Source organism: Columba livia, chromosome 3 (genome assembly GCF_036013475.1).
Source record: "Columba livia isolate bColLiv1 breed racing homer chromosome 3, bColLiv1.pat.W.v2, whole genome shotgun sequence".
NCBI classification, from domain to species: Eukaryota; Metazoa; Chordata; class Aves; order Columbiformes; family Columbidae; genus Columba; species Columba livia.
Window position 1 is genome coordinate 48,944,530 of NC_088604.1, and position 27,564 is coordinate 48,972,093.

Below are 27,564 nucleotides of genomic sequence, written 5' to 3' on the forward strand. Positions count from 1 at the left end.
GGCATTTCTGAACAGTGTTCCTCAAGCAGTGGAAATGGCAGGTGTCCTTTGCTAGAGATTCGGGTCCTTCCCTGTTTATTACCCTCCCTTCCTCTTGAAAACAGAGGTAAGACATGCTGTCTTAATAACATTTTAACTCTGATTTGACTCAACATGCTTTAGCAGTGCAAAAGGCTGGTTTCACATTTCCTACATAGTTTATACACTGGTGTTAGTGTTTATCCTCCTTCCCTCAAATATCTAACATACACAGTATTGCACTATCCCAATTTAAACATGTTATTCTTATTCTCCTATTCTAGGTTTGGGGTTTTGGGTGTTTATGGAGCAATAGATCTTTAGTTCTTATAGAAATGCACACACAGATAAACGAGTCAGTGCATCCTTCTGTTGGTTGTACAACTGGACTTATTTGTTCGACTGTTCTTCACTATTTCCTACGTTACCTTTATCAGTTCTGTCCTGTTCTTTGAAGATATAGAATAGTTTATGATTTCACCCACATTGTATGAACAAACATTGAAAAACCAACATTCTAACACCTTGTAGTAATATCACAGTAAGAAAAACAAATTCATAGAGCATTTACCCTCAGGCTTCAGCAATATGATTCTTACTTTTTATACTGGGTGAGAAACACTTTCTGTAGGTCAGCGGGCATACCTGCAAAAGCACTAAACTACCAGGAATTCAAAACTGCTGCCAAGTTACACTTCGGTAAAAGCCTACTGAATTAAGACTCCGATGTTTCTGATGCAGGTTGACTAATAAGTATTTTTTATTTCCTGCACTGTAAACCACTTTGTCAGTTCTTGAGGTGTGTAAAAAAATGCTTTTAACAGCATTTCACTAACAAGCAAAGCGGTGTTCATGTACAAGGAAAACAAAACACAATTAATTAAAAATATTCCACTTTCATAAAAAGCCCTGGGACCATTGATCAAAATCAGTAAACAAATATGAAACAGAAATAACCTTCTGCTTTTACATAATTGTATGCAAAAAAAATTCCAAATGCCCTTTATATCAACTGGTTTTAAAGATATTTTAAACAAACACAGGACAGCTGAGATTAAATAAGAGCTTGGCCCTGAAAACTAGTGAGTGACCTTTGAAGTCAAGGGATTTCGAGTGCTTTCAGCCCAACAGGTATAAGAATTTACATCTCGGTATCTCAAATAACCGATACCAAATTACCTGAGCTCATGTAAAATACTTCAAACATTAGCATTTCATAAATTAGCAAATCAATTCTAGAGATAGAAATCCCCTTCTGATCCAGCTGGATAACAAGTAACATAATTTACTCACCCAGCAAACTACTGTAGGATCATCTGTGCCCAAGTCTCCCTCCTAGCCCCTCTTCTCCCTCCTCTTACAGGCTCTTACTACGCTCATTGCAGGACAACTGAAGTGATACCATCTAGATTAAGAACTGGTGGAAAAGAAAGGTCTCCTTCACTCAACTTATTCCTTTCCTCCCTCCTACAGTACCGCATCTCACTCCACAGTCAGACTAGACACTAAACAGAATAAGCACTGTGGAAATAAAGCACGCCTTACTTTGCCCTACTCTTCTCTGACTGTGCTTTGACTAATAGAGTTGCTGGGATTTCCTTACATGATCTTTAAGGAGCTTTTTGAAAAAACAAAAGCACAGATGAAAAGGAATCCAGCAGGTCTCTTTTTTTTTTTTTTTTTTTTTTGACATCCATGAGCTAGTTTGGCTTGCAAATTCCTAACTGAAGAGGTGTAGCAACGTAACTGCAGGGAAATGGAAATCACCCTTGTAATACTATCAGCAAATTACTTTCGTCCTGGGACTGAGTTATCTTTGTAACCCTGGCTAGAGACAGAAAAACGCACCAGTCTGTTACAAGCCTTCTTCTACATCTCTCTGCACCTTACAACACTGTATTATTACATTTAGCCACTTCACATGGTAACATTTTACTAAGGAGTCTCTTCTGATATTCACAGCAATCACCTTTTGCCACATCATCAATTTTAGTTACACTTCCAATCTAAAATAAACCCAGAAACTACAACAGCCTTCTCCTGAGGCAGTCAGTTCAGCAAATAGTACAGATTTACAGACCATATACTCTGTGTGAGTGTGTATACACACACATGTATGATCTAATATAATTTTTTACATACTAGATTTTGTTAGTTTTAAATGATACAAAAGGTTTACAACCAGAGGCACTCACAGTCTAAACAGACAGACAGATAAAACTCAAGAATTTAAACAAAGACTCTGTCTTACCCTGTGTTTTTACAAAACATTTAACCTTTTACTTAGACAGACTAGTGCTGGGGCCTCACAAAGAAATTAAGTGCTCAGGAGGGAACAGAGAAAGGGCAATTGCCTTCTGCAAAAGGACTGAGAAGGAATTCCAAGCATGAAGATAAAAATCAAAAGAAAACAGAAAAAATGAGACAAAGCAGAAAACCAGAATTTATTCATTATGTGTTTCAATGAACTTTCTCTGATTTCCTGTAATGTACCTTAACTGCAATAACATTTATTTGCTAAAATAGATAGTTCAAATATCTAATCTATGGACTTCTACAACTAAAATATGCAAATGACAGGGCCCAAAATAAAATACACATTAACGTGCTTAAATTGCAAGTGAGTCCACTGTAACTAGTGCATACATACTATGTATATCGACCTCAAACATGATCATTTATTTTAAATTTACCATTTGGTCATCACTGACTCAAACTGACCCAAGTGCCACCTAGGTACGTGCCTCTGGCAGCATGCACACATAGATCTGTTCAGGCACTGACATGATTGTTAGCTGAGGCCTCAGAAACCCAAAACCTGGATCCTCAAAACATGTATTTCCATATTTATCTTATCAAGCAGTTCAATCTCCCTGGCAGACTCTGGGGACAGTCTCTGGGAAGAGAGAAGTTGTTGAAATACTCTTGCCAGGTTATGATAGACCAAGCAAACCACTAATGCCCACAGCAAGTTCAGCCTGACAATGAAGTAACCTCTTTTAAAATACATCTGGCACTAATGCACCAACAATTTCCCGTCATCCAACTGCATGCCTTGCCTCACGATAACCAGGAGACTGAGATTAGCCCAGATTCTACATGACACTCAGGCTGGTATAAAAGCAAACAAATGTACTGGCTCCTTCATCAGCAGTTCATGCCAGCCTGTTTTGCACAGGCTGATCTGACACACATTTATGTTCTTGTAAGGGCTTCCTCTAGTTCTAGCTAAGTCACTTAACCTCCTCCCATCTATAAAAAGAGAATTACGGCATTCATGTAACATTACAGAAACATGCTCAGTTCTGACAATTAATTTTTAAATATATATATTCAGGATAGAGAGTTTATTCTGCTTTATTCAGGCAGAACTTTTTTTTTAAACAACAAAAATTTTATCTTTAGATAGGAAGACCTGGTGCAAAAATGTAACTGCCAAATACAGTGATTTAATAGAAACCAATAGTTAAGAACTATTAAAAGACTGGGTTTACTACACGTGCACTCATATTATACAGCATAAATAAGATCAACCAGCCAAAGTTAACAGCATTTACATGAAGCTTTAAAAGTCAGATGCTCATTAAAAACATCTACCAGAAATGTTCAACAAGCTCTCTAAGCGTAATTTTATTTATCTATCTCCTTCTAGTGGCAGAACATGAAATCAAATACTCAAAAACTTTTTTTTTTTGGTATTTTCTAAAACCCTTTAACACAGCAGCCCACACCAATCAACTTATACAAGCTATTATTTTAAAATATCTGATAATTAACACTTGTAATATACCAAACATTTGTTCCACAACTATAATCCCCTGCAGTCAAAATTCAAGCCTTTGCAATTTTTCTGACTAAAAGGTAACATGCCCCAGCATCTTTTTCTGTATTTAGAACTAACCTAAATTTATAGGCTGTTCCTACCACAGCAGTCTGCAACATTCTAAGACAAGATCTAAAAAAAAAGGAACTAAAAACATGAAGCTTAATAGGAAATTACATGAAGCCTAAAGCTGGCTTCCCAAAGAGAAATCCTTCTAAACTTACTTGATATGTTTAAAATCAGTGATTTTTCTAGGAAAAGGAGAAACACATTGGATCACACATATCCGGACACTGCTAAACACCTGATATAGCACTACACCTACATTTATGTTTATCTTATATGAGACTGAGGTTAAGTAGGGGCTGAAAGAAAATATACAGTAAACTCCCTTGGGATCAGTTTTTATTTAACATTTTGACAGAATGAGTAGGAAGACACTTGGCACAAAATCAGAAAAATAACATACAGAAGGAAAAAATGAGATAATTACATTACAAAATACAATATAAAACTGAGGATTATGGAGTGCAACGTCCTGCACTTACAAAGAAATAAATTAACAGGTTATGTCAGAAATCCTTATCAGATGGAAATCAGATGAGAGTGTATTCAGAGCTGACAAGATAAACAGAAAGCACCTGGCACAGGACACGAAAATAGCAAATACAGTTTAACCATGCACAAAACAAAACATTTCCCTTTCTTCCTCTGAAGAAGGGTCTGGCAAGATTTAACCTGCAATGGTGCCTATAAGGCCAGCACACAAGGAGAGAGACAAGCGGCACAGGTGTGAAGACGGGATACCGGGATGAGGAGGGAAACCCGGACTCCGTCCAGCAGAGATGAGGCGTCTGGTTCCACCTGGGAAACGAGGCCGGAGAAAGGGCTGTGACTCTGGCAAGGTCTGTGGAAAACCTCAAGTAGTGAGAAATTCGGGCGCAGGCGAGGGGGCACGGGCAGAACTGCTCGCGTACAGGGACGGTGACGGAGGATGACGCAGCCCCCTTGATTAAAAGCTGCTCAGGGCCTGGAAGGCGCTTCCTGCCGCAGCCGCCCCCTCTGTCCCCCAGAGCCCGCCCCCCAGAAACCCCTCCTCCAGTTGGGCTGCCGCTCCTCCCCTCCCGCTGCCACAGCCCCGCATCTCACCGCGGCCTCGGGCGCCTCCCCAGCCAGGCTTCCCCCTCTTCGCCCGGGACCGGCCGCTCCTCACGTTCCACCCGTCAACGGTCGCCACGGCGCGCGCCTCACTCCCGCCTCCTGCTGGGGGCGGCTGGCGCGAGCGGCGGGGGCGGGGCCGCCGCTGCCGTTGGCGCCGTTTCCAACCCCACCGGTCGCTCATCTAAGATGGCGGCGCCGGGTCCACGTGGTGCGCGCTGAGGGGAAGAACGGGAGTGGGGCGCTCGCGGGCGACATGGCGGCGGAGGAGCGGGCGGAGGAGGGTGAGAGGAGCGATGAAGCAGAGGAAGAGGAAGTAGAGGTTGGTGCATGCTGAGACCGGGCGCGCTCCCTTAGAGCTGCGTTCGGGGAAGGGGCGCGGCGTGTTCTACCTGTGACCCGGCCCGGCCCTCTCTCCCCCGGTCGAGAGGAGCGGGATGGCACAGGCTGCCAGGTGGGGCTGTGCCCGGCCCTGTGCCCGCCAGAGCCCAGCGCCTGCTTCCAGGCTCCGCTGAGGGCGAAGGTGGCGGCTTTTCTGCTCCTGCCGCGTCCCTGCGCGCCCTTTCCCGTTCGCCGGTGCCGGCGGTGTGAGGCGGGCCGGGCGCGGGGCTGCCGTGGGGGTCCCCGTGGGGGTCCCCGGGCTGGCGGAGCAGGCCGGTTCTCCGGGGCCTGCCGGGTTTCTCGGGCTCCACAGCCGTGTCGTTAGGGCTGTTTTGTGGAAAACGGCGCTGTCAGGAGGCGTTCTTGCAGTTTCAGTTGCATCCTGCCCCCGGAAGACAATACAAACTATGAATCTAATATTATGTGTATTTATAAGTGTTGAGAAGATGATTCTTGAAAACTCTTTTTGTCCTTGAATAAAAGATTTTTTTCAGGGTGTTGTGTGTCTATTGGTTTGGTTTTGTGTTTTCCTCACCCCAAACTGTAAGAAATTATGAGCAGGAATTGATTTCAAGGCGATGTGTTACAAAGAGTTTAAAGTTACCATGTCAAGCAGCGTGTTGCTTAATTTCACCTCTTGCTTTTGTGTCCTATATAGGTAGGTGCTAAAACTTTTAGGAAATGTATTTTGGAATATGTGACTGGTCATATTGTTATGATTAATTAATCAATCAATCGGTCGCGTTGATTTCACCCTTAAAAAATGATCCCCTTTTCTATGTGGGGAGAGAAGTTCAGGAAATCAGTGTGAAGCAGGTGTATGATAAGAGTAGCGGGTTGCTGCGTTGCCCTGGGTGCTGCAATATCTGTCTGCCATATTTTCTCAACAAAATGCAGACTAAATCAGATTTGGGGTCTGTTTATTCAGAAAGTCTGTGTCTTTGTGTGCTAGGCTTTGCGTTTGGGGTTTTTTGTTGTGGGTTTCACGTTATTCACGTTATAAACTTATCTTGTAGGAGCAGCTGGTCATGGTGGAACTATCAGGAATTATTGATTCAGACTTCTTAGAAAAATGTGAAAGCAAATGCAAGATTTTGGTGAGTGATTACAGCACAATAGGAAAGGGGTAAGTCAGTGTGCATGTGAACAAAGGACTGAGGCTGTTGCTAAATTCCTTGAAGTCGATAACATTTAGATGAAATCTTTCATAGAGATCTATGCACTGTCTTGGCTGTATTTGCCTGCAGGTTGTGAACTCTGTGTCACAACACGTAATACATAGTATTATGTAAATATAAGGAAGAATTTTCAGAAGTATTTATAAGCTAGGACCATTATCCCCTCTGATTTCAAGTTCAGTTTTTTAAATTATGTATTTAGCACATTTCAAAGAATACTGTTAAGCTCATTTCTTGAAATAACTTCAGCACATCTGACAGGTAAACCCCAAATCTTTCTGAATTGCACTGTATTTATGATTTTTGTTTTTTGCAGACACTGCCTGGAAAGTTCAAGTGTTCTAAAGAATAATTGGGTCTTAAGCATTTGGTAAACAGTTTTGGATGTTGTTTCTTAGTTTATTGTGAGAATCTGGCTTACCTGTCCTTTTCCTTTTGAGTTGTTTAATCACCTTATATGGGACAGATTTAATTTACCTTTCAAAATCTACATGGACTATGTGAGCTGGGTAGGTAGACAATTACTACTGATATGCAAATACTTTGTGAAACTGGACCTTTATAAAAGACTGCAAAGGCAGAAGAGAATGTATTGGAATTATGCCCATGATTAGAAATATGTGAGGTGGTGAAGTCAGTTCTGAAAATCTGAACTGTAGAAATACAATCAAAATTCATAAGTTATCAATCCCTGGGTGGATATGCTTATATAAGCAGATTTGCTTCCTGGGTCTGACCTAAGTTGGTTAACATGTGTTGCGTAGATGGTTCATTACTGGTGGCTGAATAGCTACATATTCTTCAGTACTGTTAGATGTGGGTCTTTTAAATTTTGTGCTTTGAGATTCTTTTGTAGTATCTCTAGAAAAACTTTAAAGTATCCATACTGTATCATGGTTGTATCCAAATCTACCTGTGCTCACTCCGCAGAGTAAGCATTCATTGAGATTTTTTGTTATGGACAACTGTTGTTAAAACTCCAATAAAAGATTCGGCTTTGTATTATTCTGTTCAGCAAGTATTCTGTGATGCTGGTCACATAAGGGGAAGACAGTCTTCATTTTTGCATAGTCCAAAAATGAATGCGGTCAGCGAAATAAATAAAGTTTTGAATACTAAGAACCCTAATGCTGCTGCCTAGTACTGCTCATTAATTTTTTTGTAGTAAAAAACAAAACACCACAAACAAGCTCTACCAAAATATGTTCTACATGTTAGCTTAATGCTGTTAGTGTTCTCAATTTATGCAGCAGAGAGAGAATTCCAGAGATTAAATCTTGCTGATCTTAGATATTTCTGTTTGTTAAAAGTATAAGAGGAAAATTGCACAAATTCCTATTAACTTGTGTGGTATTCTGTATTTTATGCAATTTACCACATTGTGCCTCATCTTCTAAACTTGTAGTGTGTGCTTATCTTCATGACCTGAATAACGTTGCTGTTTGCAATGTACTGCTAAAAGATACTTTGCCTTAATTGGTGTATTCCGTTCAGGCATTAATTTTTGTCCAAGTATAGTTTCTAGTTATACTTTATATCAAGAATAATGGGATCCTGGCCTGTGTATTTGGAAGAGCTCTGCTGCAGAGGAAGGGAATGAGCTGATAGAACTGCTGCCTTACTCTCTCTTTGTTTAAAAAAAATATATATATCCAACTCCTTCACAATGTAGACTCAGTAATCACAGGTGTTTCCGTGACCCTCCAGTTGCACCTCTGGTGCTGTTGTGAGGCTTTGTGCTGGACTTCTTCACCTTGTGTCTTTTCCAAATAATATTGTAAGTTCTCCTGTTTTACAGAACTCTTATTAATTGGAACTTAGAAAATAACATTTTTTTCATGCAAATATGTATATTTTTATTTGCTAATTTGAAACCGAGGTTAAATTAATTTCCTAAAGGAAATAAGTGTTTTAAAATTATTTCATGCAACGTAAGTAGACAGTTGGCTGCAGTTTGATCTAAATTTCTTTGGTGCTTTTTAACATACTAGAGCATTTTCTGTACCAGTTCAGCATTGTTTGTTTTGTTGCAATTACTAGAACAGTACTATCTGGTATATTCTTTGTATATAATATACCTAAAGTAACATGTCTGATGATAGACTGAAAAATTATCATTGCATTTTAATTTTTTTACAGTACACTGATCTTACAGTAAGATTGGCTAAACCCTTTGTAACTGTTGTTACCACTGCTTAATCAAGCCACCTACAAATACAGAAAAACTCCTTGTCCCCACACCCCTAATGTTTAACTTTGCAGAAGACCTCAGAGTCAGTTGTGATGACTAAAAGTACTTTTATTACAGTTTTTGAAAACTAAGAAATATTTATTTAATTGTACATCTTGACATTATTTCAGGATTCTGCTGCCTTCTGTAAAATCATAGCCTCTGCTATGCTCTCTTACCCACTTCCATAAATTCTCTTTTAAATATATTGTTTTCTTCATATGAAGTTAATAGTTTGAGAAAGCTTTACAGTCTGGAATTTATTCCTTTTCTCTAATACCAAAATATATGTTTCATTTTACATTTGCAGTGCAATGGAATACTTATTCTACTGCTATTACCTTACGCTGTATTTTTTAAACTATTTATCTTTTCAAGGAATTGATATAATCTGGATTCTGCTGTATCTGTCTTCTATGGTCTCGCAGCAAGAAGTTTGGCTGAACTAGAAGAGACCTGACATCTGTGCAATTTTGTCTCTCTTTTTGTAGGGAATAGAGAGAGAGAGGCCCATTTTACAAGTGGACAGATATGTATTTGCTGGAGACTATGAAGGTAGGAAAAATGGTGTGGATACAATCTCTACTTTTTTGTATGACCCAGAGAACTTTATCGATGACAGTTAATTGCACTGTGGATGAAGAACGTGTGCCTGTGAGTTGCTGAAGTTCTGGGTGGTGTTTGTGTGACACCATATAGAGCAGCACCAGTCTGACATAGCTAAATTAGCCATGCACCTGTGTTACATACTGGATAGTATGGCTGCAGGGTGCACCAGCAGGTATTTCTGCAGAGAGGATGTGGGACATAAAATGCCTGAAAGTAAGACTGTGATACTCCTGGCTGTGTCTGAGTTGGCAGTGTGGTTACCAGTGAGGTCTTGCAAGGGGCTGGAAGTCAGAACGTTTGCAGTGCTGTGCCATGGGGTGCAGTATCTGCAGCTGATATAAATTAGCCTCTAAGACTTTGTCACTTTTTCCCCCATAGATACCTTGGGAACCTGTGTGGTTTTTGAAGAAAACACAGAGCATGGTAATTGTTGTGATTTGATGTCCTGTTCGTTGTGGTAGCCTGGGAGGTTAAAAATAATCTTTGTCTTGTTTCAGCTGATAGTGGTCTTCACTACAGTGATTGGGTTTTGGTTATTGTTTTTTCTCCTCTCTTCATAGTAGATGCAGAAGGCAACCAAAAAGTACAGCTGAAATACAAGTGTCACACAATGAAGAAGTTGAACATGACACGGACACTTTTGACAGAGAAGAAGGAAGGAGAAGAGAATGTCGGTTAGTCCTTCTGCTTTTATGTATAGGGATGTGGATGGCTTATGCTTAGGAGTGTCGTCCTTGGTTGTTTGATTCAAGAGCATGCAGCAAGTTAGAGGAACTTTCTTTTTTAGGCAATAAATGTGTATTTGTAAATAGAAAAACACAAAACAAATGAAGAAAGATACTGCTTCTGACCAGTGCTGCCCCTAGAAGTGGCCAGTAGGAGACTCCTACAGAAGAGTGTAAAAACAGGGCAAACATATGTTGATGTTATCTCGTATGTTTTTCTGTCATCTAAAAGTTTTGACACCAGTTCTGAAATCAGAGGTGCTGTTAGTAGTTCTTCATTGATTTCCCACCCACCATCAATTTTTCTCATCACTTTTTGAGACTCTTAATTGTTGAAAGTCTGTAATATTCTTAGTGAGAAGTTCCATGTTGTGTGTACTACAGTGAGTTATTACTTAATTTACAGTTAATTGTAAATTAATTTAGCTTACTTGCAAAGACAGACCTAGCAGACCATTTCAATTGATTTTCATTCCGTAGGCAGAACTCAGTGCTTTTATGTTTGCTTTATTTTGTACATTTTTGTACGAAAGTGCTCTTATGTAGTCAGATATTGAGTATCCTACCATATATAGTACTATTCATTAGCAGTATCCTGTTGCTTTTAGTTGCTTTTTTCACTCAGGTTGGTCTTACTTCTTCATATTTTAAGAGTATGTAGCAATCAGCTGGACATTGGTCATAGGAGGTATTACATGAAATGTCATCTAGAATGTAACCAAACATCAGTGTTATCAACACCATGTACTGTTTCTTCTCTCCATAGGATTAAGTAGGTAATATTAAACAGAAAGTACTCTTTTTGAAGTACAGTGAAGGAGAGAATATGTTGCTTAATACAAAGGCATGTTTTGTTCTGGGAGAGCAATAATGATGATAACTGCTGAAAAACCGTTTGTTTCTGTACCATGACAGAAGTTTAATGTGCACACAAAGTAACTACAATATCTTCTGAATGGGCCATGTGTCTTGCCTAAAAATCTAAGTGAGAGAGGAATCCCAGTTCTATTTTTGGAGTCTGTTGGATGCATGTTGTAAGAGCTGGATATACTTGAGTTCAGGAGGTGACACAAATTCTTAAACTCTTTCTGATGTAATTTCCTATCATTACCAGATGTTCTAAGACTTAGGTGGACAAACGTTTTATTCGTTTTATTGTAGTTGTAAAATATTTTCTCAGCACTTTGAATTATATTTAAATTAAGAGTCTGAGGCTGGTGTCTGACACAAATACTACAGGAACTGCCATACTGGTTTAGACCAAAGGTGGTGTGGTCCTGTGTTGTATTTCTGACTATGGACAGCAGTAAGAGGGTGTGTGGAAAGTAGGAGGAAGGGGACATAATGTGACTAATTCTTCCTTTTGGCCGTCATTCTGGTGTTCAGCAGGTCGTGAATATCCTGACAGGAGTTTGCTTTTGGTCTATAAAGGCTCTATTGTCTTCATTTGCTTTCTGAACCTGTCTGTGCTTTTGACTTCTGCCACTTTTTATAGCAGTTAGTTTTCAAATCACATTCTCTTGTAGGGAAAAGGTACAACTTTACTAGGGTTTTCTTGATCGTTTGCTTTTGTGGTTGTTAAAATGTGTGATCTGGCGCTTCCAATGAGTGCGAGTTACTTAGATTGTTATCAAAATTAGGAGAGAAGTCGGTATCTACTTGTTTTCTAGTACAGCCTTATAAACATCTGCCCCCTCTGAGCTGTCTCCAAGTAGAATTCTAGTCTGTCATTTTTTTTGTTGTTGTTGCTTTTCTTTGTGGTGGTTGTTGTGTGGCTGGTGTTTTGGTTGGTTTGGGTTTTTTTTAGTCTCTTCTGTTGAGAGCTAACTATTTTCACCAGTTCTTGGTTCTTTTTTTCTAGTTTTACAGTATGGGTTGAGCAGGACACAGTACTCATGATGTGGATGTAGCATGGTTTTCTATCTTGACATTGCTACTTTTCATTACTTTCCTAGTAATTTTATCTCCATTGTGGCAGCTCTTAAGACACTGAGCTGGTATTGTCATTGAACCATGCACAAGATCTCCAGTATCTGGAGCTATATGTCTTGGTTAAGTCAATTTAACCTGTGCGTGTTGGTACGTTTCTATTTAGTTTAAGCTGGTCTTTATCAAATTACTTTCTGTTATTCATAGCCCTGTTTTTCAAGGAAAATTAATGGTTCAAGCCCTATGGTGAGACTCAAAAATTAGTATTGGCCCAAATTCTTGAAAGACATCCTTCTATTCTAAGTGGTTCTTTTACTTAAATGTTGGTCAGGCTCAGCCTTAATAACAGTGAACTCAAACTAAGAAAAATCACTGTACGTCCTTTTGTCACTAATACCAATTTTCCTTCTTTGCATCAGGCGGAGTGGAGTGGCTACAGATCAAGGACAGAGATTTTTCCTACAGCAGGCCTAACACGATTTGCAGTTTTCTGCGTGAAAAAGAGGATTCTGAGGAGTCAGCTCAGGCCCAAGATAAACTGGCTGAAGAGTCAGAGGAAGAGGTGAGTGTTGGAGGAAATTCTGACCTGAATTGTGATCTAGAGAAGCAGCACAGCTTGGAGATGGATGCCCCTGTTCCTCTGCCTGACAGCCCTGCTTCCGGGGCAGAGGATTCTCCTTCTGGAAGTGTTGCCTTAGACGATGCCCCTCCATGAGATCAGCTCTGATCTTTTCAGGATTTCTTCATGGAGTTAATGGGCCAACTTTTAAATGCCAGCCTGTGGTGTGATTTCCAATTTATCTGAGCAATTAATAGTGGAAAAACAGACATTGTGTTCTTGTGCATTGCCTTTATCTTTGGGTTATAATGGGGAGGGCTTAAGTGTTTTTTAAAATGCTAACTGGAAATGTATTTATCTACCTCAAAATTGTAGAAGAGGAAATGGTTACATAACTTTAAAAAGCCCCCTACATTAGGAAAATGTTGATGTATTGTACAGGCTGGGACATTTTGTAAAAAGAAAAAACATTCCTTAAAATAAAGTCTTGAATTTTTCAAGTGCAGCCTTGCCTCGTGTTGTATTCAGGTGCATACTGTGTCTGTTCTTGTACTGCAGTTACTGAAAGAAAATTCAAGTAAGTGTGCTTTTTATGACTTGTTTTGTTACTCATCAGATTCCTTAGTTTGGGTTTTCTCTAGCATCCTTTGTCCCCTGACACATGTCAGAAATCCTTCCTGTGGGAAGGTACTTTAGGAGGTCTCTTGACCATCTTGTTACGTAAAAACAGGGTCAGTGCTGAATTCAGGCAAAGTTGTGCAGGGCTTTGTCCAGTCAGGTCTCAAAACCCCCTGTGGACCAGCTGAAAAATCTAGGTCATAATTTTGTATATAATGTATACTATACAAAAGGAAGTCTGTTTTTCTGATAGCTTATTGGCTCTGATCTGCTGTAACGGTGCATCAGTTGTTCCCAAGCTGGTGCATGTGACTGTGTTGTGGCCCCTCGCTCGTCCGTGGGTCGGTATTACATACGTACATCGTCATGTAGTATTTAATGGAAAAGCTGAGCGAGCGGTGCAGCCATGGTAACGCCTCGCGCATGCTCAGTGCTCCACCCCGTGCGCCTTTTGGCGCCGCCTTGTCCGCGCGGATGTGACGTCCCGGATGCTGCTGCGGGACGGCGGCGGGGCGCGCACGTGAGGCGGCTCCCGGGCAGCGATGGACGCGCTGGACCGGGTGGTGTGAGTGTGGCGGGGGGACCGGTGCCGGGCGGCTGCGGGGCCTGGGCGGCCCTGCGCGGGGGGCGTCGCAAGGGGCGAGGCCGGCGGAGAGACAGGGCCCGTGGAAAGCGTGCGGGGAGGGGGGGAAGCGAGCGCTGCTGGTTGGTGGCCAGGGAGCCCGGCCCGGTGACTGAAAGCAGCCGTGGTGACCGGCCGGTGTGGAGTGGGTGTGTTTCTGTACGCTTGAAAGAACTGCTCGTTTGCAGTTGGAAGTACCGCTGTGGGGGTGTTTGCTTGTTTTAAAAAGAAAATAACTTCTCCGTGAAGCACTGTATTTATTAAAAGCTTCACATTAATCTAGTGGGGAAATGCAGCTGTGTCGTTATTAATTTATGCAGGCTCCGTGGCCCTGCTGAGGCTGGTGTGTTTCACCTGAATAACGCACAGTACTGCAAGTACAGATATGTTATACTTGAGCTTTTCTTCTGGATGCACGGCTCTGACTGGGCCCGGAGCTGGTGCGGGGGAAGCTCTTGGCCTGTCAGAAGTAAAATCACCTTTGCTAGCTTGGGGAGACAGAGAGGAAGGAGAGCGGCAGTAAAACGCATTGATCTCAGACTGAGTCTTTAGTGTTGATTGTGGTTCTGCAGGTTGGGATGAGTTTGAGTCACTGAAACAAGTAACTTGAACATATCTTGTTCCAATTCTTGTTTTGTTTTACTGTTTTCTGTGGTGGTGGATGTTGTTACTGATATTATGTTTTTAACTCTTAATTTAATTTACAGAAAGCCTAAAACTAAGAGAGCAAAAAGATTTCTTGAGAAGAGAGAACCCAAACTTAAAGAAAACACAAAAAATGCTATGCTCATAAAAGGAGGAAATGCAAACTTAACCGTGACAGAAGTGCTTAAAGACATTGTAAGTTGTTGGACATAGTATGCAACCTTTAATTATACAACCTTTGGTGCTACACCAAGAGTACCTTCCTTTCTCTTTTTCTTACGATTTGCGGATTCTCTGCTGCCAGACCAATATTTTCATACTCTCCCCATTCCCCAGATCTTAAATTGACCTGTATTCCAAAGGTGTCATTACCTACCCCTCAATGGAGATTTACTTTCTTCCAATTTCTTATTTGCACAAAGTTTTGAGCTTACTCTCTTTATTATTATTTTTTCCACAATTGTCCAGTATGTAAGGAGAAGTTTTGCAAGTCCATTTGAAAACAAATTCAGAATTGGGACTGGCTCACTCAGCTGAAGTCATGTCCCAGAACCCTGTAAACTGCTTGTGTGCATTGATATGGAGCTTTCAACCTGTCCCAAAACTTGAACTGGACCAATTGTGTCTCCTAACTCCATACCTGAAAATATTATAGCTGTTCATATACTCTTTTTTTTTTTCCTCCGTTCTTTGTTGTTTTCTTACCATCTTATGCTGATGAAAGTCAGGTGGTTGTTCACTCGCTGTTTTTCCTCATGCCCCTAGAAGCAGAGAGATTCTATTATGTAGCTTTGATTTCAGCTGTTTCTCAGTTATTTTGTTATTTTTTAGTTTCTAGAAATAAGTCCTTCTGCAATTAATTTGGCACCAAGATTGCTACTGACTTGAGGGGTATTATTGTGAGCAGGCCTTTTGAAATGACTTCCTTTCTAGGGTGATTTGCGCAAACAGTTACTCGAATTCTTGTGATCGTGTGAGTTGTTGGGTTTTATAAAAAGCAGTGCTGTGCACTTCTATGTGTTAGAGATAATATGTGTTAGAGATAACGTGTGTTTGACTTTGTCTTTTGCAGTATGCTGTGAAGAAGCCTTTTGCTGTACTGTATAAAAAGTAAGTGGTCTCACTTTGATGTCTTTGAATCTTCTGACAAAACAGCTTTGGGTAGTTCTAAGCATGAATAGCCTGGTTCTATGAGAGCAAGGTTCTGTGTCAGATGGGTAGGCTGGAAATTTTCTATCCGAATTCTTATAAATTAGAATTGCAGGTTGCAATGATAGATACATCTTGCTCAAAATGGGAACCCACTATCTGTATGGTTGTGGTGCAGAGACATTAATTGTAATAGCTGCATTTAGTGTTAGATGAACAAGCAGTGGCAGTTGTTTATGAAGTCAGGCTCCAGGGGACAGGAAATGGGGAGGAAGTTACTTAAAATGGCAACTGTGGCACTAAGGAGCTCCTGGCAGGGTTAATATGGCTTATGGCTTGAACTAAAACTGAACCTGTGCTGCTGGAGTTTCCAGTAGAATGCAGAGATTTAATGTTATCCAAGAACTAATTAAATGTGCTTATCTGGGTCCATTCTTTAAAAAAAAATTAAATAAATTTCCTCCTTTCAGGAAAAATATCACTAGGCCTTTTGAGGATCAGACATCACTGGTAAGTATAAACCACATCTTCTCTTGTAATTTTACAGTCTTAAAGTAATGAAAAACTTTATTTTAGGGTAATTTGCTATTAATCTGAGAGGAACTAGATGAGAAAGAAAGAACTAGGTGATGAAAGTTTATGGGGAGTTTGGCTAAGCTGAAGGTAGGGCAATGTCTACATTTCTGGCATCAGTAAGTAAATTCTTCCTCTGGCTGTAAGACAGAAGTGTCAACTTGTGAGTTGTGTGTGTGTTTCTGTGAAGTGATTGGCAAATGTAGAAGTCTGTAATGCTATTCTAAGTAACTGTGCTTAATATGAAAGGAAGAATAAAGTGGTTTATTTTAGTTTTCTAGAAGTCAGCCCTCTAAAGTGCCGTAGCTTATCAAGAACTTGTATTTGATTTGATGAATTCATAGGTTAAAATAGTTAACTGGGGAGGGGGGGAACCCCGGCTTTCTGTGACTTCCTTGTGTTTGAGCAGAGGCAGAGAAGCGCAGCAGAGCACCACATGCATCCTTGTGCATCAGGGTTGCTGAGGGTTCTGTCCCAACGTTCAGTCAAGAGCTGTCAGAGCAATGTGCAGTTTCAGTTGAATATGTGTATTGGGCCTGCAAAGAGGTTGCAAAAGAAGGGCTCTTCAGAAGCTTGGAGGGTATTTTGGACAGCACGGGGGTGTATTTGGAAGTATTTTGGGGATATGCCCCACGTGGATTTGGTTTTGATTCAGTCTGTAAGGTCAGGGTAATTTGTGGGCAGGAAGACTAAAAATAATGGGGACTAATCCTAAGATTATATCTCACACATGTGCGCTTCAATTGAAGCATTACTTAAACTGCTGAAACGCGTCTGTCATAAAAGCAGTATATCTATTTCGTTCAACAAAATGAAAGGAGATAGTGAGGTACAGCTGTGGTTTTACAATAAAGACAAAAAGAATTATCCCAAAATAAGTTGTTTGTTTCCCTGTGATGGTATTTTGGTAACGTTTGCTCTGTGCCACTGCTGACTTACATAGAGAGATAAGGGTCAGCTTTCCAGTGCATGAGGCAGTCGTTGAAATAACTCACTGAAAATGCATGCGAAAGTTGAGAATTTTGGGGAATTGTATTCAGTAACTCTGAAGAAAAAAAAAATCACGTATGCAAGCCGAGCACAAATGCACTTTCTTGTGTGAAAATTATTGTGAAAATAAAGGGGAAACATATCTAAGGAATTCTCTGTAAATAAAAAGGGAGAGGAGGGGAGAGATAGCTAATGATCCTTAATGATCACTAAGGATCCTTTTTTTAAAAATCAAGTGAAGGCAGCCAATAGCGAGCGCTCCAGGAGTAGCTGAGTTGCTTTAAGTCAACTGTCCAACACATTTTTAATGTGTTACGTACAAGAAATCGTTCTTGCAGCGTAGATACATCAACGTAGAAAGTTGCCTAATCTGCATTAATACTGATGCTGAGGTTTTGTAGCGTGTGCTTCTGTTCTTGGCATGAAGGACAGAAATGCAGCCATGCCGAAAATATGGTGAGTGCAATGGAGAACTTACTGTAGGCAGAAAGGGAAGATTTGTGACATTATTTGTTGAGACTAAACCTCTTACAATCCCATAGCTGGATCACTTGGTTTTACAGTCATATAGGAACTAGGTGATCATCAGCTGACCCCTGGTTTAAACTTCTGATAGCTTCTGGGAAAAAGTGGTAGCGGAAACTGTTTGATGTTTTAAAAGGAGGTTCTTCAGGGAACCTCAAAACAGTGGGGCTGGGTGACTGAGAACAGTGTCAACAAATAAACAGAGCCTGGGAAGATGTGGAAAGTCAAATCCAGTTAGTGTGGTGGTTTTGTTTGGGTTTCTTTTTTTGGTTACAGGCCTCTTTTTTTTTTTTTTTTTTTTTTACAAGGGAAATTTTGCAATGTATGTGATGTTGCAGTACATGCAGGACGCATTTGAGACATTTGAGTTTGTTGCATCGAAGTGTAGAGTCTTGCATCTGGGTAGGATGGGGTGTATTAGAAGGGGGGTGGTTAGTAGGTCAAGAGAGGTTCTCCTTCCCCTCTACTCTGCCCTGGTGAGACCACATCTGGAATATTGTGTCCAGTTCTGGGCCCCTCAGTTCCAGAAGGACAGGGAACTGCTGGAGAGGGTCCAGCTCAGGGCAACAAAGATGATTAAGGGAGTGGAGCATCTCCCTTATGAGGAAAGGCTGAGGGAGCTGGGGCTCTTTAGTCTGGAGAAGAGGAGACTGAGGGGTGACCTTATTAATGTTTACAAATATAATATATATAAAGGGTGAGTGTCACAAGGATGGAGCCAGGCTCTTCTCGGTGACAGCCAACGGTAGGACAAGGGGTAATGGGTTCAAACTGGAACACAAGAGGTTCCACTTAAATTTGAGAAGAAACTTCTTCTCAGTGAGGGTGACAGACACTGGCACAGGCTGCCCAGGGAGGTTCTGGAGTCTCCTTCTCTGGAGACATTCAAAACCCACCTGGACACATTCCTTTGTAACCTCATCTAGGTGTTCCTGCTCCAGCAGGGGGATTGGACTAGATGATCTTTCGAGGTCCCTTCCAATCCCTAACATTCTGTGATTCTGTGATCTTCTAAATAAAATATCATACAGCTGTTAGAGAATTTATATATATATATATCAACAGTCAGTGATTAACGGAGCTGTGTGAGCAACTGTTTCAAGGGAATGGTTCTGTTCTTGATCTGTCTACAGCCAGTACCTTTCAGGGACCTTGTGGCAGAGCTCAGTGCTGGGCTGTGCGCTTTGTGTGTGCGGTTAATCCAGGCTCGGCTTGCTCCTGGGGCTGCTGCCTCTCCTGACCTCCCTGAGGGGCAGAGCTGCTGTGTCCTTGCTGAGCAGCTGCTGTTGCAGGGCTGGGAGGAGATACAGAGGCTTTTTCTGCTTCACAGCTGCCAAGCGCAGGTGTGGAAATGCTGGTGCTTCTGTGAAGTGCTGGATAAAAGCGTGTGTATCTAGGAACAGTGGTTGGTACGGGACCAGGGGCTGCCTTGAGGCACAGCAGCACATGAAAAGGCTTTGAGGTTGGATATCCTCAGAAAGAATTGCTGTGATGTTGACTCTGGACATGATACCTAAAGAGGTTCTCTATCTGCTCCACCTGTAGAAAAGCTCCTCTCTATGATAGTCACCACTGGCTTGGTTTTAAGTAGCCTCTTAGTCTTAAATAAGTTGATGTGAGGTTGCTCTATAGTAGGACTCTCATGCCCAAGTGTGAGGACATTAGATATTTGCAGATGCTCCTGGGCTTGCTGGCTGTTCAGAAATTGGTAGGCAAAGCTAATATGCTGCATAAAGCTTAGCTGGGTAACTAAAATGAGGCATTACAACTGCAGTATACTTATTCTGCAGGCAAGGAGAAGTGGTTGAAGGTATCTTGTGTATAAACAAGTAATGAGGAATTATGAAAAAGGGCATTACAGATGAAATGGCAAGAAAAAAATTGCCTGGCTTGATCTTTAAGGCTACAATGGGAAGCAAAAAAAAGAAGTGAATTGTTATTTGAACCTTGAATCCAGCTGTCAGTTTTAGCTTATGTGGACCTGGACATGCTCAAAACTCTTCTGGTTGATCTTCTCATTAAGCAGCTCCTAAACTCACGTGTTTGTGACACAGACCTTCACCAAATATTTTAAGCACTACAAACTGGAACTCATGAGTTTTGTTCTTTTCCTCAATTGTAGGAATTTTTTTCCAAGAAATCAGATTGTTCTTTGTTTCTGTTTGGCTCTCATAACAAGAAGCGACCTAACAACCTGATAATAGGTAATACGTCTCATTTGGGTTTTTATTTTAATGAAAGGTCTAGTTTTCAATGAATAATTTAAATAACTGGATTTTCTTCTTTACTTTCACAGGTCGCATGTTTGACTATCATGTTCTAGACATGATTGAGCTCGGCATTGAGAAGTTTGTATCCCTAAAAGATGTCAAGGTAAGGAGTCACTATGTTGGTATTTCACTGACATCTACTGGTGGATTTTTTTGGTGCATTGACTCTTTCTGTGCTTTGAAGCAAGGACAGGAGTTGCTTAAAAAGGTGTTTCATGCAGTATCTGAGGATTGCAAATTTGTGTACTCTAGAATGTTATTTTTATGCTCTGCTTTATTTTATTTTGATGTTCTGAGCATTGTTGCAACTCTTTTTGCAATTTTTTTTTTAGATTTGGTTTATTCCTAATATTTCCCTTTTTAATTAAAGAGTTACATTTACAAAATTCCTTAGGTTCTGCTCATGGTAGGTTCCTATATCAATTGGCGTAGGCTTTGAAAACTGCAATCCCTCGTCTCAAATATTAACCAAAGATGGTCACTCTGCTGACTGAGATGATTCTGAAGCTTCCTTTAGCTTTCAGCAGTGCATAGATGCCTGTTTTCAGGGAACTGTACTTAATTCACACAGGGACATAAGATCTTGACTATTTAAACCCAGAGAAAATTCGCCTTTTATGGCTATGTTAGGCTCATTTTGGCAAGACTAAAAAATATTTCATGTGTGTGTCCTTCTGTATCAAGCAGTTCATATACTACAAAAATAGGGAATTTTTATGGTCCTTATTCTCATCGCAGTGTATAAATTGGCAGGAAAGTCTAGAGGGATAGTGAAGAAGTTTATAAAGGTGAGTTTTCCCTCACCGGGTGAGTTTTCCCGGATTGTCTTGTGTATCTTCATAACATGGCTTATAGCAGGGCAAGTAGAGTTGAGTAAATGTGTTTGGCCAGAAATAAAATTATGTGATTGACTAAGCTGATCTTTTAGCCTTTTTCATGTACAATCCGGTGTCAGAAGCACAACAGACTTGTTTGCTTCTGTTTTTTTTTTTCTTGTTAGTAGTTGCAGTTAGATTCACTCATTTTCACCAGGAGGTGAAAATTACACATTGTGTAGTAAAGAATCTCATATTTTTAATCTAGCACAAAGAATAATACAGTTCATCCTTTTAAAAAATAAAGTCCTTTCATATACATACAGTGTTGTTCTATGAAAAAAAAAAGGGTCTGTTTTGTCCATATAAATCACAGGTCGTAACAATTTTTCATTCAGTGTTGAATGGCTACCCACTTATTAGGTCAATAACACGTTCCTTAGCATGGTCTGAATTTTTGTTCTGTTTTCAAATTCTTATTCCACAGAACAGTAAATGTCCTGAAGGAACAAAACCCATGCTGATATTTGCTGGTGACATGTTTGAGGTAAATGAAGAATACAGAAGACTGAAGAGCCTTCTTATTGGTCAGTATTTTGATTATTTGAGCAGTAGGATTGCATAAATCTGTAGTAATATCTGTTGGGAAATGCTGGTTTGTCAATAAATGTTTGCTTATGCTCGGCACAGAAAGAACACAAGAACAGGCACTTTTAAGATTCGTGTCTCATGAAATTTAAGTTGATCATGACTGTTAGAGGGGGAAGCAGACTAGCCTAAACGAGTCTAAAGTTGAAACGTTGTGTTCACTAAATTCATTACTTTGATTGTGGGAAAATTCTGGTGTTTTTCAAAAAGTCTTTGCCTTGTAATTGTACTGGATCATCACTTTTCTAGCCAGATATTTTTGAAGTATCTAATTGAAATTAGTGGATTAAATTCAGAACATGAGATACTTTTGCTTACAGAAAAAGTCAATTGTATAATTGAGCTTGTGTTTTTATAATGAAAGGATTTTCTGTTGGAAATTTGACCAATTCTAACAAAAGTGCCATTGAGTAGAGTTCTTGGAAAGAACATGTGCGGTAAAAATCAGCTGTAGATAATATCTGTGTCTAACTTCCAGGCAGGCTTGGAGCTTAATAAACAAACTGGCAGAAAGTTGTTAACTGTCTCAAGGTTGGAGGCTCTGGAAGATAAAGCTCATTGTGGGTTTTTTTCCTGAGGAAATATAAAAAATTATTATGCTTAGGGTAGCTTTTTAGGACATAGAAGTCATATGGTACTGTATCTCTTGATACTTAAAAATGCATCTTGCTTGGTAGAACAAATCTAGTAAGTAGGATGGTGTATTTTTTCTTTTAGTAGGTTTTCTAAAAGTAGATTACTTTTTAAATTTTTTTTAAAGCTCTGGTAAGTTACTGAAACTGGCCCCGTAAGAACAGTCTTGTTCTTTCAGTTCCATTCTTGGATTGTAGCAATTCATAGTCTTACAGTTTTGCAAGATCTCCCTTTCATATAAAGTAAATATTGATTTGGCTCTTTTTTTCTAGACAAACAAAAAAATGATTGCTCTTTAGAAACAGACTTTAAACATAAGATTTTTTTGTTTTTCCCTTAGTATTATAATTTCTTAAAGCAAAATGTTTTATCTGGGATGAAACTGAAATGCAAGCAGGAGAGGGGAAAGCTTGCATCCTCTCAGTACAGCTGACTGATTCTTGGGGACAGATGACAAGATGATAACTGTGCTTATAAACCTTTGAAGGTGGGGTAATACTGAATATGAAGTGAGTTTTAGTACTGCATATTTATGTCACTGTAAATGAATATTTACACTGCAAGAAGCGGGTACATTATTTTCTGAAGTGTATCTTGTTCAGACATCTGCACAGTGTTGTTGATTGGCATCCAGATGTGCTCATGCACCCAACCATCAAGCAGCTTGGTACCTGAAATGGAAGACAGGCATCATTAGATAGCTGCCAAATAACTAGCTAGCTTTCCATGTCCTGTTTCATTTGATGTTCATCTGTCCTTTCTCCTCTCAGATTTCTTTGCCTTTAATGACTCTGCAGTCAAATGCACTCGAACTGACACCCAATCTTTCTTCTTGAATGTACTCCAACCAGTCCAGGTCTTATTGTTCTGCTGACTTGTATTAAATACCCAGATGCAAAACAATGGACAAAAGAAAAGGTTAGGGAATGTAAAGGCTTGAAGGTATCACTAACCAATTGAAATCATTTGGGTAATAATTTGACCTGCTTCAGAACTACCCTTAGCTGATAGAGAGGAACTGATTATTTCTGTTCCTGCAAAAACGGTGCTTTTAAGCTGTCACTCTATTGCTAAGAAAGACAGAAGAAGTCTTTATAGCAACAACAGCAAATATTTTGTTACTGTAGCAGTGTTGTTGGGCTCCCAGAGGGAATATGAGGTAGCTGACAGCTGCTTGTTGCCAAAGCAGTGCGATGCCAGTGATGCTGGTGAACAACCAAGCTTTCGTTGGCTTTTGTGGTATCAAAAATCTTTATGCATGTTTGGAATATCGTCTTACAGCAGCTTCTTTGTAAAATTAAAGGCAAGGGTGAATTATTGTCTTCGTGGTGGCTAAACCCTGTAGTCCACTTAAACTGCGAAGTGCAAGAAGTTGTTTAGGAGAAATAAACAGCAGCTGCATTTTTCTTTAGAGACCTGGGAGACAAAAAGCATCCCATTCTTTCTCTCTTGGTTTTCATTGCCTACTGATGTGGTAGTGTAGGAATTCATTTGCCGTGTAAGTCCTTGGAATGCAGTTCATGAAATTCTAATAACCTTTTATGCTTGCATTTATAAAAAGTTTCATCTCTTAACAACACTTCCTGCTTGCTGGTTGCTATTGCACACCCATTTCATCCTTAAAATGGCTTGTCACTACGGGACTTGCTTATACACCTTCTAAAATGTTGGTTTCCAGGAGACTTCTACGATTTTTAAATTGCCCATCAGCTTGTTCTTCATGCGGCTCTCCTCAGGCAGACTCTTCTGAGTGTCTCAAAGATTTGTGAGGTCCTTCTGGCCCAGAGGGGATGGCTGGGATAGAATTTAAACTCCACTAATGCTAAGCATTGCTACATAGGTTTCAGTGTTACCAGCTTTGGGATACGAATTGAGACAAAAAGAAGTGTATACACTCCTGTTCCAAAATAACTTAGGAATTTAATCTAGAAATGGAAAGGTCTTGTGCATTTCTTTGCAGGAAAAAGTAAATTAAAAGTTCTGGAAACATGGTGAGGACAAGGGGCAGAAAGAACTAGGAATGGAAAGAAAGGAGAAAGCAAGTCTCTAGTCCAACCAAAGCAAGAGTTGTAAATCAAAAGTACATTAAAAAAACTTCAACTCTCTGGGTATACTGAAGTGTAAGGTTTCTGCAGCTGTTCAGCATTGCCAGGAAACAGAAATTCCTGACCACCTGCGTTTGTTTGGAAGAGATCATCCTGTGGGTAAAAAGATGTATGATGCCACAGGAAAATACGAAAGAGAGATGTTGCCAGTAAAACCAGTGTAAATGTGAGCTTGTGTACTCACAGAGAACTTGTCGGAGGGAAAATATATGCCAGAAATAAACAAAATGTTTTATTTGCAACTGTTCTTCTAACTACAAGCTCAACCCACAAGAGGCCATGTGAGAGTATTTAATTGACCAAGGAAGTTTCCTGGCTGGACTCCAGCTGATATCTGCCAGCAAGACTTTGTTTTGGATGTCACTCTTGAAAAAGGTAGCGGAGGAAAAGACAACTTAGCCGAGGGATCTGAAAACGGGACAGAACGGAAAAGACTGATGTGTTTTGCGTCTGTTAGCAGTTCTCCACTGTTTCAGCGTTGCCCTGTCATGTTTATTAGCACACCTTGTTCCCTCGGTCAAGGTCACATTCTTTCTCCACCCTCTGCATATGTTGGACAGATTGCTGTGCTTATTGCAAGCTCTCTGGTTGCACAGTAATTTTTTCATAGCCTGATAAAAGAACCTTTCTAGAGAGAGCTCATTTTGTATTTAACCTGTATTTCAGTGTTCTCTTTGCAAACTAAGCAAGTATTTCAAGTGTCTTATTTTTATAGTTACGTGTTTCTTATTAAATAGGCAAGGTATTAATTGTAAAGACAAATCCTGCTTTACCTAAAGGATAGAAGTGCTTTGTTGTGAGGGAGGTGTGAAAGAAATTATAGATCTAATTTTTTTTCCCCAAGTCAGTGAGAGAAAATGTAGATAAGAGTAGACAAGATACAGTTTTGGTCTGTTTTGTACCTTCTTTGTACTCATTCAAATGTGTCTCTGGTTGAAAATCTGATTAAGTATCAGTTTGTTGAATCATGTCTTTAAATGGATATCTGAACTAATGGCTTCTCTGGGTTGATATGTTTAGCTGAGCATATGACTAGATCCAAACACCAAACAAGATACATTTTGTTTTTCTGACTTTAAGGCTGACTGTTTGGAAGAATAGACAATGCAATTATCCCAATTAGTTTAATGAAGCTAAGTTACTGCTGTGGAAGTATATGTGCTCTTCTCCATGCACTTAGTTTTAAGTAGCGTATTTGTTGCTACTGAATTACCTTTGGAAAGTCACTATTTTCCTGTCAGGATTTCTACACCCAGCTACTTTCACCAGTGTGGGAGCAGACACCCGAAATGTTAAGTTTCTCTCCTGTGTTTTCGCAGAGTGGCTGCTGAGTGGGGTCCCTGTTAAACACACAGGTATCCCATGTACAGCTTTGCTTAGTTAGATGCAACAAGAATATCTATATAGGCAAGGAGTTCACATCAGTGATGTGATGCGGGTCCCTAATTAAATAAACTGATGTCATCTGTTAGTTTGCTTTTCAGCCAAGAAACCTGGAATTTATTCTTTTAAAATATCCTTTCAGATTTCTTCAGAGGTCCTAGCGTGCCCAGTATTCGCCTGGCTGGTTTGGAGTATGTTCTGCATTTCACAGCTGTAGATGGGAAAATTTACATGCGAAGCTATAAGTGAGTATGTGTTTTATCTATTTGTTTGCTTTTTGATATGCTTGTCAACTTTTCCCCAAATTTAGCCTGTAGTTGTGTAATTGAACTGGCTTGAGCAATAGTTTGCTGCATTTGAAACATGTAATGTGCAGAGGTGTTCCAGCGTGAGAGAGAGTAACTTGTACAGCAGAAGGAAAACACAGGAGCCCTAAACGTGCTGCTTCCTTCTGTGTCGAGCTCCCCCTCGTAGTGAGGAGGATTGCTCTTTCGTGTGGTTGTGTTAGTGAGGTGGTGTGACTTAGCTTGTGTGAATTCCCAGCACTGTCTTAGACTTCACAAACTTAGTCAGTTATCCAGCTGCAGCCCACGATAACACAAGGAAAAATGGGAAAAGGCAGGAGAGGACAATCTTCTGGCTGCACTGGAGTTCACCTGTGCAGCTCACAGCCTTGCCTTAGGAGGCTGTGAGCATCCATAGCTTGTGTTCCATGTGATTTTGATTTCTCTTGTAACAAAGTGACTTTTATCAGTATCATTCTTTAAAACAAACGAAAAAGTTTCTTAGTTAGTGCTCAGGTTATTTTGCTGTAAATGACAGTTGATAGTTTTCATGTCTATTAATACCCAGGGCACTATTTTCAGTTTGAGGCGTGATATGGCTTTCAAGGTACTGGCACTGAGTTTTAACAATACTACTGATAATAATAGTTTCATTTTTTAAAAAGTTACCTTTGCCAGATTATATTTTGGGTGTGTTCAAATAGTGATGGAACTACAGGACTGAACCTGCCCTTTAGGAAGACAGTTAAGTCTTTATCACAGAGGACGGCATTGATTTTGGTTGTTTTTCTCCTATAGGGTGCTTCTGAAGAAATCTGGCTGTAAAATACCAAGAATTGAACTGGAAGAGATGGGACCTTCATTAGATCTGGTTATGAGGAGAACACACTTAGCTTCAGATGACCTTTATAAGCTGTCTTTAAAACAACCAAAAGCCCTGAAGGTATGCACCATGGAAAATATATTACTTCCAGATCTATATGTGAAAAAGAGCAAAAGCTGAAGTATTAATTATCCTATATTTGACCAAAGCTTACTTTTATATAGGCTGACTAATATTTCTGGGGCCGTAGCACTTCTGTGGTGAATATCTGGTGTACAAATTCCCCTCTGGTTACAGACAAGAGTAGAACAAATCTTCATCTCTAAGCTCCAAATAGTGTATGTGGCCTTGCTTTTGCCACTTGATTTGGTAGTTTAATTACTGGTGAACTTGGTGATGGTAAGGCTGGATATTTGGCTTCTCACCAGAGCTCCTGGCACCCTCTACTCACAAATACTGATGTTCTTTTTCCTTTACAGCCTAAGAAGAAAAAGAATATCTCTCATGATGTGTTTGGTACAACTTATGGTCGAATCCACATGCAGAAGCAAGACCTTGGTAAACTGCAAACACGAAAAATGAAAGGGTTAAAAAAGAGGCCAGCAGAGAAGGCAGCTGAAGATGGTGGGGTCAGTCCCAAAAAGTCAAAATCAGCTTGATAGTCTGGAACAACTTTGAATACTCTTTGTAGCTTCAAATTTATTATATATATTGTAACATAAATGTGTCAGAGATAAAAGATTCAGCTGCCGTTAACATTAGTTTTCTAAAAAAAAATCTTTTAAATGATTTGTCATTTTAAAGTGAACACGGGGTATTGAGCTTTGACATGGAACTTGATTATTTAAAATAAAAAATGAGATAAAACTTG

The 27,564-nt window shown here is 40.0% G+C and overlaps 1 protein-coding gene and 1 long non-coding RNA gene across 9 annotated transcripts; one reads left to right on the forward strand and one right to left on the reverse strand.

Moving 5' to 3' along the window:
- Positions 1-4,229: 4,229 nt before the first annotated feature.
- LOC135579033 (uncharacterized) lies at positions 4,230-5,165 on the reverse strand. The gene is made up of 2 exons (XR_010471292.1): positions 4,991-5,165; positions 4,230-4,705 (listed from the first exon to the last, which is right to left on the reverse strand). It is a non-coding gene; the product is annotated as an uncharacterized LOC135579033 (long non-coding RNA).
- On the forward strand, positions 5,156-27,564 carry RPF2 (ribosome production factor 2 homolog). 8 transcript variants are annotated; one of them, XM_065056684.1, is made up of 15 exons: positions 5,156-5,321; positions 6,397-6,506; positions 9,280-9,343; positions 9,776-9,820; positions 9,958-10,071; positions 12,471-12,613; positions 14,558-14,690; positions 15,568-15,605; positions 16,115-16,154; positions 19,855-19,936; positions 20,029-20,105; positions 21,305-21,404; positions 25,729-25,831; positions 26,669-26,813; positions 27,173-27,564. In XM_065056684.1, the coding sequence occupies exons 5-15, from the start codon at positions 10,066-10,068 to the stop codon at positions 27,350-27,352; spliced, it is 1,047 nt and encodes a 348-aa protein (XP_064912756.1). In that variant the 5' UTR covers positions 5,156-5,321; positions 6,397-6,506; positions 9,280-9,343; positions 9,776-9,820; positions 9,958-10,065; the 3' UTR covers positions 27,353-27,564. The 8 variants fall into 8 exon arrangements, with proteins under 8 accessions (XP_064912756.1, XP_064912760.1, XP_064912761.1 ...); XM_065056688.1 differs by having other exon boundaries at positions 9,961-10,071; XM_065056689.1 differs by having other exon boundaries at positions 5,182-5,315; positions 9,961-10,071.

What these genes read in the sequence shown, in the direction of transcription:
- RPF2 (XM_065056684.1), top strand. An exon ending in CAGAAGTGCTTAAAGACATT is followed by an intron (nt 14,691 to 15,567) that starts GTAAGTTGTTGG and finishes TGTCTTTTGCAG; the next exon opens with TATGCTGTGAAGAAGCCTTT. An exon ending in AACAACCAAAAGCCCTGAAG is followed by an intron (nt 26,814 to 27,172) that starts GTATGCACCATG and finishes TTTCCTTTACAG; the next exon opens with CCTAAGAAGAAAAAGAATAT.